General features: G+C 51.2%; 1 protein-coding gene across 3 annotated transcripts in view; it reads right to left on the minus strand.

Annotated features, from left to right (window-relative positions):
* plxnd1 (plexin D1) overlaps positions 1–16,382 on the minus strand; it is a 53,102-nt gene extending 36,720 nt beyond the window's left edge. Inside the window, exons 1-4 of one of the 3 annotated variants that reach the window (XM_029249804.1) lie at positions 14,569–16,382; positions 5,540–5,716; positions 2,568–2,699; positions 1,171–1,271 (exon numbers count right to left, since the gene is read on the minus strand). In XM_029249804.1, the coding sequence (XP_029105637.1) occupies positions 1,171–1,271; positions 2,568–2,699; positions 5,540–5,716; positions 14,569–15,807 (1,649 nt within the window). In that variant the 5' untranslated portion in view covers positions 15,808–16,382. The remainder of the gene's footprint in view (positions 1–1,170; positions 1,272–2,567; positions 2,700–5,539; positions 5,717–14,568) is intronic. The other 2 variants (XM_029249806.1, XM_029249807.1) reach the window with 2 other exon arrangements.
* Positions 16,383–17,444: the final 1,062 nt, after the last annotated feature.

Raw genomic sequence — 17,444 nt, forward strand, 5'->3', positions numbered from 1 at the left:
CGGCGCTGCCGCAGCCACCCTCCCACCCACCGACCGTGACCAACCGCGCAACTGGAAGCCACATATTTATGACTTCAGCCCAGAAGGATTTGAGCCCGAATCTGACATTTCCTCCTCAAAGGGAGCTAGTGTGATCTCTTACTCATGAGCGTGTCTTTGTGAGAGCCTGACAAAGGCGAGCCTGGACACGGTGCCAACTCCGCAGCACGGAGCGCGCTTTGGAGGACCTCCAATCTTCGCGGTGAAACTCGCACGCCCGCTCCCCGCCTCGCGGCGAGAGCTCGGCCCGTTCGCCCCGCCGGCGAGATTTCTCCGCGCCGCTCCGGTAAATAAACCGACTCTCCGGAAACATCCGAGGTGGGGCGGCGAAAGATCGCCGAAAAGTGCCGGGGGCTGAGATGGGCTAAAATGATCTCCGTAACAGACGCGAGGAAGAGAAGAAAGTGGGCGCGCGCAATGGACGAGAGAAGCGGGTCTACGAGCCAGACAAGAGAGGTCAACAGCCTGGATGACGGCAACACGTCATGCTGGATAAGAGAGAGAAGGGCCGACAGGCTGGAGAGCAAAGAGGTCCGCAGGCTGCCTCACAGAGAGGGGATTCAAGGCTGGACGGCAGCGAAAGGGGCGTCGCATGAATGAAATGCATGTCGGATGAATGAAAGAGGAGCCCGAGGACTGAACTAACACATCTACAGCTACACTGATGCATTTGGCAGACGCTTTTCTCCAAAGCGACATGCAATTCAGGGCGAACAAATGTGCATTTCACAACTTACAGATGGCTTACATACAAACAGGCGATTTCTAAAGCGCGGCGTGTCGCTTGGACGACGCCGCTTTCCCAGCGCGCACCTGTGGAAGTGATGCGTGAAGAGCAAAACGCAAAGGTAAAAGTCACAGGAGTTGCTGGATGAATTTCAGCAACCGTCAGGAGCCTGGGAGGGAAACGGGTCGGGAAGAGATGCGTTTTGAGAACCTTGTCGAATGCCGGAATGGATTCAGCAGCTCCGAGGAACAGAGGGCGCTCTTTCCGCCGCGTCTCATCGGAAGTCGAGAACATGCAGACTCTCGAGGGGAAAGACGCCGTCTGAAGGTGGGCGGTTTAGGGGTCGACGGACAGACGACGCGTTCCGAGCTGCTGGAGCGCGACGGCCGAGCGATGGAGCTCACCTGCTCTGCAACGTGCACCAGCCGCAGTGAGCGTCGCCGGCACTCAGGCACTCCCTGCAGCCGCCGTACTGGTCGCACTTGGACACCTTCACCCTCAGGAGCTGGACGGGGAGCACAAGGCAGCGCGTCAGCGCGAGCAGAGACGATCACCATCCGCACACAAACGCCTTCAGAGCTCCAGAAGATCAAATGCCAGCATTTTCATTTGAAAGTATTGACAAATAAGATGCGAGAAAAATCCATATACGGCTTTATAATTCGTTTTGAAGTTAAAAAAGGATAAAAGGGAATTTGGAATGTACCGCTTTGCTCATGACCGACCGCGTTGTAACAAATGAGCGCATCGGCGGTTCTGAGAGCAGATCGTGAAAGATGCGGAGGGTGTTTCTTGACCGCCGACGTTTCTCGTGGGGGTCCCAGAACCACCGAGCAAAGCTCCTCTGTGCGGAATAAATAAAGTGGTTTTGGGGGGGATCCCGGTGAGACCGCCGCCCTGCCTAATAGCGGCCTCCGTTCACCACTAATCTCATGATGTTTATGGAGCACGATCAATAATTTGTCAGCAGCGATTGTTCGTGCCATCTTGTCGCGAATCTCCGCATCCGTTTCAAACGGCTTTCAGTTTTTCACCGACAGCGTTCTGAACCGAAACACGCTTTTGCGTGAAGTCGGTTTGAAATTCGTGAAATAATTAATGTCGCAGTTTCCTGAACTTGCTGTTCTCGCAAACTGCGCCGAGAGGCGAGGCGTTCCTACACGCAGCTCGCAAACGGAATAACTGAGATCATTTTCGGGGGAACAACCTAAGAGAGCAAAACTAAACGGTTTAATGCTCAATATAAAAGACAGGATCGCATGTATAGAGCGAAGTGGGGTTTTTTTTTTTTTTTTTCTTCCCCCCCCAAGGTTACATGTCGGTTAGAGCAGAAGCCGTAATTAATCCAGCTGTACGGCCTCGTTTTTAACGCGACGCGTTATCGGGGATCACGGTGCACCTGCAGGATTGCGGTTCTGCCTTTTTATTGCTGATTTCGGGTTCTTTGTGATTATTCAGCCACCGCGATTTCGCGAGAATAGGGCGCTATTTTTAAGACGTTTCGTACATTCTTACATCAAGATTACATCATGTCGCCGAGTCCCCTTGTCTCTGCTTGTGGATGCCTGAGTTAAAAGCGCCTTGAACATTCAATAAGTAAATGCGGAATGCAAATGAGGGGCAGCATCAACAGCTTGTCAACACACAGCAGTCAGTCAAAATGAACTCCCGCGGCTTTTGTCTCGTAAAGCGGGGAGGGTGGGGGGGGGTGCTGAACGAGCGGAAGAGAGTCAATTTGCATGAGAGCCCAAATCCGTCGCTCCAGGGGGAAGCGGATGCGCTCGGGCGAGATCCTACGTACGTGGTTAGAAGTCATGAGGTAAAGGTAGTCCCGGTCGCTGGGGTCAAACGTCATGATGTGGTGGACGGGCTCCCCGGCGGCCACTTTCAAAGACCTCTGGTTGGCCACGGAGAGGTCTGGCAGAAGGTTGAGCTGTTAGAAACAGTGTGAAAATTAACAGCGTGTTTCTGTAGCCGCTCAGGGCTCCGTGAAGTAACGCGAAACGTTTTTTTGAAAAGCCAGCGTGGCTCTTAATTAAAACAGATTGTTCCCAGTTCCCTTCTGTAGAGCCCCGATAGAAGACTGGGACAAGGAACCTTGATGCGCGCAAAAGCCCGGTTTTCACGCCTTCAGCGATTTTCTCCTGAGGCAAAGTTTCGCCCGCTGATTTTTCATCAGTTTCCCCATGTTTTCTTCCCCTTATCTATAACTATTTGCCAGGCGCAGGGCTGGGGTGCTCCGGAACCGATCCTGGAGGGTACAATATGGACAGGATGCCAGTCAATCACAGGGAACTCTCTCTCTTTCTCTCTCTCTCTCACACACACACACACACACACACACACACACACACACACACACACACGCTCACACTATGAGCAACGCAGTCTGCCGTTAATTGAAGGAGGAAACCAGAGCACCTGGACAGAAACAGGGAGAACTCAGGTTACCAGCCGGATTCAAACCCTGGAGCCGCGAGGCGCCGGCACGACCCCCCCGCACCACTATGCCACCCTATTAGATCAGAAAAAAATGAAAAACTGTCCTCTATTAAGGCATTTTCATCCTATAACCCTAACACCGAGTGAGCATAAAAGCAAAGCGCTGTGGAACGGCACCCCGCGTTCATGGTTCGAGAGCATCCTGCTTCCTGTTTGCCCACACATCCTGTGTGCTTTCGCTTGCCGTGGTGTAAATCAAACACGTCTTTGGTTCACGAGGCTTTCGCGGGGCTTGATGAGAACGCGGGTCAGATTGCAGTACGAACACTTTCTCCCGTCATCTGACGTGCAGAGATGCACAAACGCGCTTCAGGAACAAACTTTTGTCGAGAGCTTCGATTGACTTTCCCGAAGCGCCAAGTATTGTTTTCGGCTCTTTCGAACCCACGCGGCTCCGTTTTCCGCAGCTTCCGCGTGTTCAGATGACGGCAAGTCAAAAGGCATCCGCAATAACGCTTCTCTAAGAGGTTCCTCTGAGTCTTGCAGATACTCCTTTACTTAAATAAAGGTCACACCTTTATATAAACTTTGGTTTGAAATACACCACGTAAGTTCAGTCGACCATTCGCTTGTTGCTATAGCGCATCGCAGGCCGGAAAGCAAACAGCCGGGCGCTGCCGAGCATCCTGCTGCGCTTTGTCTCTGGGCAAACAAAGGAGCAGCGCAAACCACACCTGTGGAACTTGGAAGGGCCTTCAGCGGAGACAGAGATCCCAGGAAACAGAAAGGCAGAGCAAACACCTGCTCGCGGACGGCCCATTGTGCCCCCCCACCGAGACACAGGTGAATGATATCTATGTGGGAAAGCAGCAGCTGTCAGTGGGGGAGGGGAGGGGGTGCTCTGCCTTATCAAAGTGTCCTTCTTTCTGACAGGTCACGCCAGGTGACGAGAGGAAGGAGATAAGGAGACGGATCTTTTGAAGAACCTCGCCGTTTACGCCACGGCGGCGATTACGAGACGGCGGGTGGTCGTAGAAAAGCTCGCCGAAAGGCTCCCGTGGGGTTCGAGCGGCTCGAGCCTCCGCTACGTCGTCCACGGGGCAAAGAGCACTCTCGCGCCGTTCTGCCGCTGGATGTCGGGCTACGCCGGTGGAGCGGCGGCCCGGAGACGTGTCGGGAGCCCGCGGGTTACCGGAGGGAGCGACACGCGGCGGCCGCGACGGGCGCCAACCCTCCCGCGCGGCACGGCGTCAAGAGAGCAGCTGACTTTGAAAAAATGCGGATTGGAGCACGTCGTGTCTTTCCGGTATCTAGGTGGGCACGGAGGGTGCAGCCGACGCAGACGGCGAAGGATCTGGGGTGGAGCTCTATCTCACAGCAAACCTCCGCGACCACCCGTCGGGTTCAAGCACGAAGCGCCACCAGAGCAGCGGCAAAGCGCCATGCCCTTGGGATCTCTACGTAAACACGTGCTCGCTCGTACAGCGCACGCGTATATTTAAGATAGAGGCGGGTAGGCGCGTACGTGCGAACGCCAAGTCCCTGAAGCCGTTGGCAGGTTTGCAACATGATGTTGAGAAGCAGAGTTCTTGGAGTTCACACATTTTCACGTTGTGTAAAGCACTAATATCTCTGCACCGCGCTTTAAATTATTCACGGGATGCTTAAAACAGCGGCTGCAGCTTCTGCGAGAATTTGAGCCGAAGAACCTGAGCGGGAGACCGAATGAAAGGGCAGCGCTCCGTCGCTCGTCTGGCAGATGTTTCCGGAGCTTCGAGCGCGAGCGGCCCCGGCGCTAATGGGTCCGGGTCACCGTAGCCCGCATCTCCTACAGCTCGCGACGTCACGTAGGAGACGACGAGATACGGCCCCGCGGTCGTGACTCCGCGTGCGAATGAATCGTACGCACTCAAGGCTACTGTACAATATCGCTTACTGTACGTGCAGCTCAAACCCAAATATTAAAAATTGATGAGGGTTTCAAAGCCTCTTTGCTTTAAGAGTAACGGATTCCACAGATGCGCTGAGAAACAGTGCTTATTAAAAGAGGTCGGGCAGCTCCTCCGACCGAAGCGTGGGCTCCCCCCTGACCGGCGGAGCTGTTTTTTCTCGTGGTTAAAGCTCCTGCTTCCATATTTTATTAGTTAAATGAAACGCGCTTGAAGGAAAAATGCATTTTTAAGCTGAGACAACTTCCAAAGAAGAGCCGACTAGCCTATTGAATCGTGCCCGGTTTCGGAGGGGAAGTGTGGTGCGTAGGTCGGCACGATGTCAGCGTTACGCCGGACAGGTGTGAGCTCTGACCACCTCCACCATCCCCTGCCGCCTTACCTTGCGCAGTCGGCCGCCGCCGGTGCCCAAGAAGACCACGGTGCGATTGTGGACGTCGTCCACGGCCACGGAGCTGAGCCCCACGGACTCGAAGAGCGGGGCGGCCGCCAGCGGTCTGCGCAGGGCGAGCGGGTGCTGCAGGTGAGCGGCGCCGCAGTCCAGCTGTTCGGGCTGCAGCTGCGGACGACAAAGAGCACGACAGGTGGGCCGTGAGTTTCCCGAAGACGCTCGGGACACGGCGGGTGTGGGGGGACAAGCCGAACAAGAACACAGCGTGGAACCGGAGAAAAGCGCGAGGAAGCCAGCAGCTGCTGGAAACTACTTTGTTTTCACGAGGCATTTGGTTCACGAGCTCGATGAGGAAATGAGTCACCGCATGATCTTCAGCTCCTCTGCAGCAGTTCCCAGAGATGTGGGCCGCTTGGCCGTCGCTTTGACCTTCGCTCTTTCCCTCCTCTGCCCGGCTCGTCCCGTACGAGCGCCGGCGTCCAGGTGGACTCGCGCTTTCCGGCGATGCCGTAAAATCGGCCCAACCGACCGCCCCGAGCAGCTTCGCGCTCTCGGTAGCTTTGGAGAAAAGCGTACATGTAAACATACCGCATTTGGCAACGTTCACCTTTAACACTTTCGCACTTATAAACTAGGTTTATGGAGCAGTTTAATGGGGCAGCTTCAACTTTGACGCGATTTGCCGTCTCCGCCTCGCGTTTTGAGCCGGATCGCGGTACGCGGAAGCAACATTTGTTTCTGCTCTGTTGGGCGCCGCGATGGAGGGACGCGAAGTAAAACAATGAATCGGAGGCGGAGGGCTTGGCCGACCTCCAGCGGACCGCACTGAGTCAGGAGCCGCTGGATTGTCTACGTGTTCCGCGGGAGGACTGGCGAGATGCGGATTGAGAAAAAGCTTCCCGCGCGCGGCCGCTCTCCTCCGCTCCCCCACGCTTATCAGAAAGGGCGCCTTCGGCCTACCGTCAATGGACGGCTGTTAGGGCCACGCTAAAAATATCAGGTTTCTTCTGCCGGAGCGGCCCGGCTCCGGCGGCCCCGGTTCTTTCATCTCTGCCGGTGCTTGATTTCCACGGATGAAGCAGGAGTTAGCAGAAGTCGGTTCGGCGGCGGAAGGGACTCTACGCCACGGCGCGTCAAGCACATCGAGGGAATTCGCACAATGGCCTTTGTGAAAACGGGGCAGGAACTGAACCACGGGCCGAGAGTGGTAAACAGGGAGGCGGCGGCACGGGTCGAGCTGAGGAAAGGCAGCATTGGCCACGTTACAGCGGGAACTTCCCATATTTTGCTCGTATCTACCATGGTGCTGGAAAAAGACAGCGTGCAGATTATGAACACATCAACGCCTGCGTGCGAAACTCAAAGAGAGGAAGGGAGGAGCCGCTGTCCTTTCTCAGCACGCCGACCCCTCCTTCGGCTATCGACTGCAAAATTACTGCAATTTTATTTTAATTGCTTCGCCTCAATGAACAGAGCATCAGAATCAGAATTGATTTATTTGGCCAAGTATGCACATGGACATAGGAATTTTGCTTTGGTTCCCAATGGCTCATACACACACACACACACACATCATCTGAAACCGCTTGTCCCATGTGGGGTCGCAGGGAGCTGGAGCCTAACCCGGCAACGCAGGGCACAAGGCCGGAGGGGGAGGGGACACACCCAGGACGGGATGCCAGTCCGTCGCAAGGCACCCCATGTGGGACTCGAACCCCAGACCCACCGGAGAGCAGGACCCAGTCGAACCCATCGCGCCACCGCACCCCCCTCCAATGGCTCATATTGTAGACAAAAAAAAAAACATAGACATACACACATATAAACACGTACTGTACATATGATTCATTTTGGGGGGATAAATAACAGGGGATGGAATAAATAATGAGGTATCAAATAAATAATGAAGGAGGGAATAAATAAGATGGGAAAAGATCGATATATAGAGTAGATATGTATAGGTAAAATCATAATGTGCAACATACTTGGGTTCGTTCATCGACGAACATGCAAACAAGTAAATAAGGCCCCGAGTAAAACTTTGTAATATTTAAATGGGATACCACACACCATGCACAGACTCAATGTGCACACGTATAATTTATATATTAATTATTTTAATTATGCGGCCGACATTAAAATGTCTTCGCACCCCTTCAGCTTAAGACTTCGAAGTCCAAAGCTCTAAACAAATCTTGTTTATTAATGGACTGAGAGTAAAACACGAGTAACGTGAAGGAATGTTCTTACCTCAAGGAGATTATACGAACGTTTATTTGTTATTCTCGTGTTAACATCGGTCTCCCTCTGACCTTTCGACTTACTTTTCCCCAGTGTTCTGTTCGTTTCGTCCGTTTACTTGCTTTCGTTCTTCTGTTTATTTACTCTGGAAGTATTAGTTCCCTCTTTCTGTTTCTGGATATATTTTCCCTCCCTTTCCATGCCTGTATTATATACAACACCTGAATTAGTGATTTCACTCCTGCTCATGGGGAGGGGGGGTGGTGTTCAGGTCAAACGCGGGTAAAACATGGGTACTTTTTCAACTTCCATGCGTGAATCTTTGTTCTAGCAAAAATGAACTGCACTTTTCTTTTGTCAAAGTGCAACGGTTTGAACGGGCAGAGAAGAACAATGAAGAGAAACGACGAAGGGTATTTTGGTTTCGGGGCGATTTCCTTCGGAAAACTCAAAGAATTCCTGTTGGTCGTCAACAACGACCGAAGACAATTAAGCCTGAGGACAGATTTAAAGCAGTTTTTTTGTAAGCTGCTCTTTGACTTCAGCTTCCTGGTTGCCTTACATGTTCGTGGAGGCATTTTTTTTTTAAAGCAGTGCCAGGCGTTCCGCTCTGAAGGTAAAAAGCACGGTAAGGCTTCGCGCTCCGCTCTCCCCACAGCAGCGAGTCACTGCATACCTGGAGCCTGAGCCCAGCGCGCAGCTCGTTCGCTTCAAATCCAGCTGCTACCAATTACAGAAGAGCTCCGAAACCACGCAAATCACTTTCTTCTTCTCTTCGTCTCCATGCAAATTTCATTTGTTGCATCGATAAGAGTTACAAAGAGCCTCCGGCACTAATGTGTCCGCGTCACCGCGGCACGTAAATAAAAAGTTTGGCCTGGGAGATAATGCCTGGCATTCAATTTCAATTGCCCCATACATCCACAGATGTCCTAATTATTCAGAATTTCCACTGAAGTGTTTCTTAAATCATTTCAGAGTTATACCAAAAGGCATAAATCACATCTACACAGTGCGACCCAGTCCATTTTTCTTGGTACTAAATGAAAGAACGTAAATGTACTGCACTGGTCCGCTTCGATATGCTTAAACTTAATTGCTTTTCAACCTAACCGCTTTAAATGTATTGAGGAACCTCCGCTCCACAGCCCAAGGGAGAATAACACCATCATCTCCTACGGTGAACGTAGGGACCCTAAACACATCATCAGTGGGAGTCTAAGTGAGCCAGCAGGTGGCCTGGTGGTTACAACTAACTCCAATCAGAGGACGCTGGCTTGAGTCCTGCCCTCGCTGTAGTGAGAACACCCAGCTGTTTAAATATAGAAATCACGGGGGCACAGCGAGTAGCGCTGCTGTCTCACAGTGCGTGGGTTGTGTTAAAGGGTGTGGGTTTGATCCCTGCTCAGTCTGTGTGGAGTTTGCACGTTCTCCCCGTGTCTGCGTGGGTTTCCTCCGGGTGCTCTGGTTTCCTCCCACACTCCAAAGACATGCTGTTCAGGAGTGACAGAGAGAGTGTGCTCCACTGATGTATGGATGAGTGACCCAGTGTAAGTGGTGTATATAGCAGTGTAAGTCGCCTTGGAGGTGCGTGGGCTCATAACACTACATAGAGTTCGTCGAAGTCGCTTTGGAGAAAAGCATCTGATAAATAAATAAATGTAAATCATTTTAAGTAGCCGAGTGTACAAATCTAACACTGTAACTTGCCTTGGAGAAAAAGTCAGACAAATGAATACATTATGAAGTGATGCTTCTATGATCACTATGCTGCCCAGTTCCACAAGGATCCACCACTCACCCCTCATGGATCTTTTACCACATTAGTGTCACCACATTACCGTAGACCTGCCCACTGATTTCAGGGTTGTCACCAGTGCTGCTGACAAGCTTTGGTTTGTATCACACCTCTGACACCATTAAGACAGCTCCGAGGAGACCCTCCCTTGATGAGAATTAATTGGCCACACCAAAGACAGTGACTCTAACCTCATTTACCGCTTAGTGAGGTTTCTACAGTTGCTTTAACTTTACAAATGTATTAAGAGCATAGGTTTCCTACAGTACACTATTGCTATGAGTAATAAACTGTTCCACTACTTTGGGGGAAAACACCTTCGCTTCACCTAATGTATACTTATGTTCAATGCTGAGTGCAAAGTAAGGAATGACTTTTTTGGGTTGGTTAAACCGCGTGACTGGTGAACTTTAGGACGTGGATTATTAAGGCTATGGGAAATGTGACAAAAATGCAGACTTTTTTTGTAATTAAGAGGGAGAAAGCAGCTATTGGCATGGCTCAGGAGACAAGCTGTATGTTAGAAACAGGTATGGCAAACAGAAAGGAAGTGAAATACCCAGATTTAGGCCTCCCCTCATAACTCAGGGTAAAGAGGCGTGACGGTCCTTATTAACAAGCATGTCCTGTTTATCTTAGAATGCACGTTATGGACCCGGAGAGGATATTTCCACATAATCTACATAGTGCTGCAAGTCAGGACACCTTCAGATGTGTGTCCAGCAGAGTATATTTATTTTAGAAAGATTTTAGGAGGCTTGGGTTGTTTTACAATAGATTATTGTAAATGTACATTAAACCAGAGCCTCGTGTCCTCTGCTTTTTCACTTTAAATCGCCCTTAAGCTTGAAACAGAATTCTGCCCTCAAAGATTTCCTTTCTTTTTTCTAGATTATCGTGTTTAGATTAAAGATTATCGTTCTCTGTTTGACTGACTCCATTGTCCAAGGAGACGCACAATGTCAGGATTGTAAGGGTACGTGCAATAAAACACAAAGATTAATTTTAGATGACTCTCTAACTGACTGACTTAATGTTTATTAGTCAGAGGCGGACATGTGTAGCCCACAGCAAAACTGGAAGGAAAACAAATGTCTGCTTGTTTCTCCAGTGACTTATAACGCGAGGACGCGCATTTTCCCATCGTCGTCCACTCGGAAAAGGACAAACACACTAGAGGCACGGCACAGAAGCTGAAGCTGGAGACCGTCATCTAAGGACGGCACGGCACCTAAAAGAAAGGCAGGCGCTGAACTACTGTAATTAGGCATTACAGTCAGCTGCCAGACGAGCGATTGAGCAAATCACATTAAAAAGGTGCATTTTTCAAAGCGCAGTCTGACAACAAACGGAGCGAAACGCTCACCATCCAGACGGAAAAAGAAGGGAACGTTAAAAATCGGTTAGGCTAACAGATGGTCTAGAATATACAGTGCAGTAATTATTCATGAAAGCTTTAAAATTGTCATGATTCCCGTTAGAAATTAAAAGAAACTGGTTCAGCTCATAAACTGTCCTCGTCTTCTTTGTCTGATGGTGACAGGGTCACTCCCAAGGCCACCCTTTCCCCAGAAGAGGCCCTACGAGCAAAACGGACGACGGCCTCCAGCAAATCCTCACATCTGCACAGATACGCACTGGAATTTGGACGCGAAAGGGCCGCAACTTTTCTGCGTTCCAATTCCAGACGCTCGGCAACAGTCTCTGGGTCCGTACCTGACACGCGGTCGAACTCGGTTCTTCTAGAAGTGGCCAAGACCGAGATTCATTACCTGTCCCGTTGCTCAGTTTAGATTGCGCAGCGATGGCCGAGGATTCGCTCCAACGTCATCGGACGTGATCGCGATCGCGCTGGGTCTGTTAGCGTGGACTGCAAACGCTGAGAAGTAAATATAACAGAGTGAATGAGGGCGGCTGAAACCCCGCGCCGACGGTCTTTCGTGCTGCTGGAAAGGCATTTGACAGAGCGGAACAGAAATTTCCTCCACGTTTAAACATTTTTGATTTTTCGCAAAGGATTTTATGGTGCAGCTGCCCTACGTGACAGACTCCGAATCGGAAAGGACGCGAGATATTCTCATCTTGCCGTCTCCCTCGCGCATCCTCTTATTATACATTGCAAAGCCGAAGAAATCGATTTCTGCCGCGATGGCGCGCGCGTGACACAGCAGTCTATGAGGACGCAAAATGAACACGTCCGGGTCCACGGCGGTCCCCGCGCATGCGCGCCCCTGCTCGAGCAAGGATGGGAATATCTTGAAATGTTTATTACTTCAGATTTAGAGCTCTGTTTTAGCGCAAACAAAGGATGATCTAATCACCGCGTGTTCTGAGCCCATACTGGCACTTCCAGGCCTTGCCTGTCACCTAATAAGCCCGGCGTCTCATTTTTTTCTTATGCTTCTGGTCAGCTCAGATAAGACAGATGGCAAGCATGGTGTGTGGATAGGTGTGAATCCCTCTGGGTCGGAATGAGATCTGCCGCTCGTCTCCCTTTATCTCTGAGGTCATTACCGTGAAATATTTCTTCAGACCAGCCAAAGGGTATATTTGAAATGTTCGTCATGTACGACACACTTTCGGCTTAGGGGAGCGTAAAGCGTATTCAACAAAGTGAACTCTTCCCCCGATTCTGTGATGATGACATCCGAAAAGGGGAACAGAAAAAACATAAGACGTTTTCTTGCTTGTTTTCACCGGCTGTTATGAAATGATTCCAGCAAAATCAGAGTGAAGATAAAAGACCCAGAAATGACTTCTAAAAAAGTCAACACGTGCTTTATATACATTCCTATCAAGTATTTGTTACCAACTATTTCACAAATTGTGTCACTGTGTGAGAAGAGCACTCTATAAAAATGAATCGAATCGAATCGAATCCCTGGCAGCCAAATTTGTGTTTGATGACGCCAAGTGAGCTGAAGGATATGACGTGAAAAAGCTCACCGACAACAGCGTCTCTGCGCTACAAAAGTATCCTCGCCTCTAACATCCGAAAACCTCGCTCACAATCACAGAAACGGGAAACTCTAATTTGGAGCTTTATTTTTGTGTTTATTTTCATGCCACTCTCAACTTTTCATTTTGTCATTGTCACCTTCTTGTCGCATGATGCAAACCTGTCAGTTAAGTGCTTTTAAATATTTATTTTTATCAACTAGACTGTTATTGCCAAGAAAGTCCTCAGATTATTGGTATGTCTTCACAGGATCAAAGCACAAATCACATCACGAATAGCGTGTTGGCTGCCCTCTGCTCCGTGACCTTTGAAAAGAAAAGGGCGACGGTTGCGCCACGCACCGTGGGGCCCCCCGCAGCTCCGGCGAGTCGAACCCGGATCACGACGGACACCGGAGACCCCGGTGCAGCTCTCGCAACCTCCGTGCGCTTTGGCACCTGGCGAGTGCAACGGCGGGGCGGCGTACGGCTCGAGACGTGAGGAATGCCTCAAATAGATAAAAGTGTGACTCATCATCCATCAGGTGTGGGAAGCAACACTTCCGTTAAAAGACACGAACACGGTGAAACCCAAATGCCCTGCGGACACAAATTTGCCCCTTTGACTCACTGAAACAGTCCCAGTACACATGGTCCTGCGTACTGTTATACTCCTCTGTGCACCATTATATACCCCAGTATACTGTTATACACCCTGTACACTATTATATGGCCCTGTGCACTATTACACACTACTGTACACTGTTATACACCATTATACACCATTATATGGCCCTGTGCACTATTATGCACCTCTATACACTGTTATACACCATTATGCACCACTGTATGGCCCTGTGCACTATTATACACCCCTGTACACTGTTATACACCATTATGCACCATTATATGGCCCTGTGCACTATTATACACCGCTGTACACTGTTATACACCATTATGCACCATTATACACCCCTGTACACTGTTATAAACCCCTGTACACTGTTATACACCATTATGCACCATTATACACCCCTGTACACTGTTATACACCATTATACACCACTGTATGGCCTGTGCACTATTATGCACCTCTGTATACTGTTATACACCATTATATGGCCCTGTGCGCTATTATACACCCCTGTACACTGTTATACACTATTATACACCACTGTATGGCCCTGTGCACTATTATACACCCCTGTACACTGTTATACACTATTATACACCACTGTATGGCCCTGTGCACTATTATACACCCCTGTACACTGTTATACACCATTATGCACCACTGTATGGCCCTGTGCACTATTATACACCCCTGTACACTGTTATACACCATTATGCACCATTATATGGCCCTGTGCACTATTATACACCCCTGTACACTGTTATACACTATTATACACCACTGTATGGCCTGTGCACTATTATGCACCTCTGTATACTATTATACACCATTATATGGCCCTGTGCACTATTATACACCCCTGTACACTGTTATACACCATTATGCACCATTATATGGCCCTGTGCACTATTATACACCCCTGTACACTGTTATACACCACCACTGAATGACCCTACAGTCCATTATTTAGCTCCTGTAAACCACTACATGTATTTGTAGAGTATGACACACCCTTACACACCACTATATGTCTTCGAATACCATAGCATGGCCCCGTACAGAATTATGTGAGCCCGTATACCAGTATTAATGCCCGTACAACATTACGTGGCCATGAACACCGCGATTTAGCGGAGCGCAGCATTGTCTGCCTCTGTACTCCGCTATGGCCCACTGCATCACTGATTATGCCCTAGTGCAGGACAGCACAGTGTACACAGCGTAACACCTTGTCAGGTACCGGGGTCCAAAAAAGATGAAGGCAGGACTCAGAGCACAAGTCAGGTGGGGGGGGGGGTCTCTCTCTGGTCTCACTTCACTAGTTTCACCGCTGGTCCCCCGTTACAAGTTCAGGCAGCGGACGCTACCCTCCCCTCCCCTCCCCCCGAGCGCTCCGGTCCCCGCACTCACCACGATGTTGCCCTTCTGCACGCACACGGCGCCCGAGCCCTGGATGACGCTGTCCAGCACCTGCACGTCCTCGCTGCTGGACGAGCTCGAGCAGTTCCTCCTGCCCTGGCGGATCGCCTCCTCGATGTCGGCGAACCTGAAGGCGCACAGCGCAGTGTGTCTGCCTGCTTTGGAGAAGACCCCGAAGAGGTAGGGCTGCGCGTGCGGCGGGTCGCGAGCCCGGGCGCCCGGCGACACGCTGATCTCGGCCGGGTACACGGACACGAGGCGGTTGTAGATGTTCCCGTTGGAGCCGCACTGCAGGAACATCTGGATGTAGGACTCGGTGAGCTTCCTGCTCTCGGCGCTCGCGCGGCGCGGGCTCTCCGCGTCCAGGCAGATGCGCGCCAGGATGCTGTTGGGTTGACTCTCCTTGTGGCCCAAGTTGGCGTCGTTGTTGATGGCGATGTACGAGTAGCTCTTCTGAACGAAGGCGTGGACGAAGCTCAGCTTGTTCTTCTGCTTCACCTCTTGCTTGATCTTGAACACGTTGTCCTCCGACGGGTTGATGTCGTAGGTGAAGAGCTTCGGCAGCTCCTTGATGTTCAGGGACCTGATGGCGATCTCCGGGGTGTTCTCGAACCTCAGGTCCTCCTTGCTGTGGTTCTTGGGGAAGAACTGCGTGCCCACGCCCGTGTACGTGGCCCCCACCAGCAGCTTGGCGTGGCCCCCGTGGCTCCTGAACACGAGCCCCACGGTGGAGGCGTTCGGGTCGTTCGCCGCGATGTTCAGCATGCTGGGGAACACGGTCTTGGCGCCGGGCGGCGGGAACTCCACGGCGATCTGCGAGATGTTCTCCATCCTGCGCAGCTCGCAGAAGCCCTGGTACACGGAGCCGCACGCGACCAGCACCCGCTGCTGGGGGTCGAGCTGCAGGAGCTTGTTGAAGTTGTCCGTGAGGCTCTTGGGGTGCTCGCAGGGCGCCTGGGGCAGCTGCGGCGCGTGGCACAGCACGTTGTCCAGCACGGGCCCCGTGGGCTGCTCGCTCTCCACGCGCAGGGACGCGTCCAGCTGGTAGATCGCGTTGACAGCGGCCAGGTAGAGGCGCCCGGAGCCGCCGTCCACCACGAAGTTGTTGGTGCGGTTCGGGGAGCGGAACGCCTGTTGGACGTGCAGCGCGTCGCACGGCAGCTCACGGACGCTCCAGTGACTGTGCAGGAGGAGCTGGACGCACAGGAGGACTCTTTCCCAAGGAGACATTCTTCTTCTTCTTCTTCTTCTTCTTCTCGCTCCAGGCTGCGACCAGCGCGTTCGGAGCCGAGCGGCGCATTGAGCGGCAGGGGGAAGCGCTGCGGCGTCCGGGAGGAAAGGCTGCTTCCTGCCGAGCGCCTCACTCAGCGCCGAGTGACGCGCGCCGCGGAGTCGCGCTTCCTCTTAGTGGAGAGGGACTCGAACCCGCAACCGTCTCCCCCTCCCCCTCCGCGCGATTCTTACTGTAAGATCGCCTGCGAGTCGCGTAGCTCCAGGTGACACGTGCAGCGCTCGAGAACTTTACTGTACGCTTAGTTTGACTGTGACGCCGCGTCGAACCGTCCCTCCTCCCTGTATGCGATCGAGGAGTGTCCGCCAGCGGCGGGATTCGAACCAGAAACACTCCGATCGCAACGCAAGAGTCCGAGCGAGGACACCCCTCTTCTTTGTCCGCCCCTTACGGTTACGCGTTTTATTCATAAACCCTTTGTGTAAGTTTTGGCCACAATTTCTTAGAATTTCTACCCGCCGCTTTAATCTTTCTGAGGGAGAGAGAAAAAAAAAAGAGAACGAGTTTTCGCATCGAAGCGATTCACTTAACCCGAAAATCTCAGCGTGGTAATAAATCGGTGCATTTTGTCTCGCGGCTGTTTTAATGGGCTGTGGACCTGAGTCCTAATTTAGGATCCTTTCGATTTTTTTTCACGCAACTTAATTTTTGCTGCATCTTCGTCACTGTTAGAATGTCACTAACTCTGGTAGCGGGTGTTTATGGTTAGAAAGAATAAAGAAAAGAAAAAAAAACGTGGTTTTACAGTTCTTCAAAATGAACTGTCTTCTTTTTTCATTATCACTAGCACCTATTTTAGGGACATAGTGGCTGGGGTCGTGTTGTTCGTTCTTCTTGGCACCTTTTTTTTTTTTTTGGAAGATTATCTTTGCTAAAATACTCGCAGATGATGGTGCTGCAGCCGCGTGTTCAACCTTCGCGTGTTTTCCGCTTCACCGAGTAACTGTTCCGTGAGTGAAACACCACCAGCGCGCGCTGCTCGCGAGGGAACCCACGGATGATCCTTCCTCTGTAGCGATACGTCTGATTTAGCCGCAGTGACTGAGTAATAACAGTAACAGCAGTTAATTAATACTGTACTGTGTCGGGTGACACGAAAATTAAACTGAAAGTTATGGGGGGAAAAGTCAGGTAAGAAAAAGCTGCGAAAAAGGGAGAAATCCTGAGATCAAAATACTGTTTTTTCGTTAGAAGGTGTTAGGTGGTGCTGCGACCAGTCTTTCGTTTTTTCACACTCGAAAAAGCAAGAGCCAGTCTACCCGGAACTGACACACACACACACCGAAACCACTTGTCCCGACGAACCGACCGGAGCCCAACTCGGCAACACAGGGCGCAAGCGGCCACACCCAGGACGGGACGCCAGTCCATCGCAAGGCACCCCAACGGGACTCGAACCCCCGACAGAAGGAGAGCCGGCCAAACCCGCTGCGCCACCGTGCTCACCGGAACCGAGAAAGAAAAATAAATGGGTAACTCGTGGAAAAGTTGAGTGTTTAGCATCGACGTCTTGGACAAAGACGTCAGACAAATAAAGGTTAACGCGGTACATAACCACAGGGAACAGTGTGTACTG

Source organism: Scleropages formosus, chromosome 2 (assembly GCF_900964775.1).
Source record: "Scleropages formosus chromosome 2, fSclFor1.1, whole genome shotgun sequence".
NCBI classification, from domain to species: domain Eukaryota; kingdom Metazoa; phylum Chordata; class Actinopteri; order Osteoglossiformes; family Osteoglossidae; genus Scleropages; species Scleropages formosus.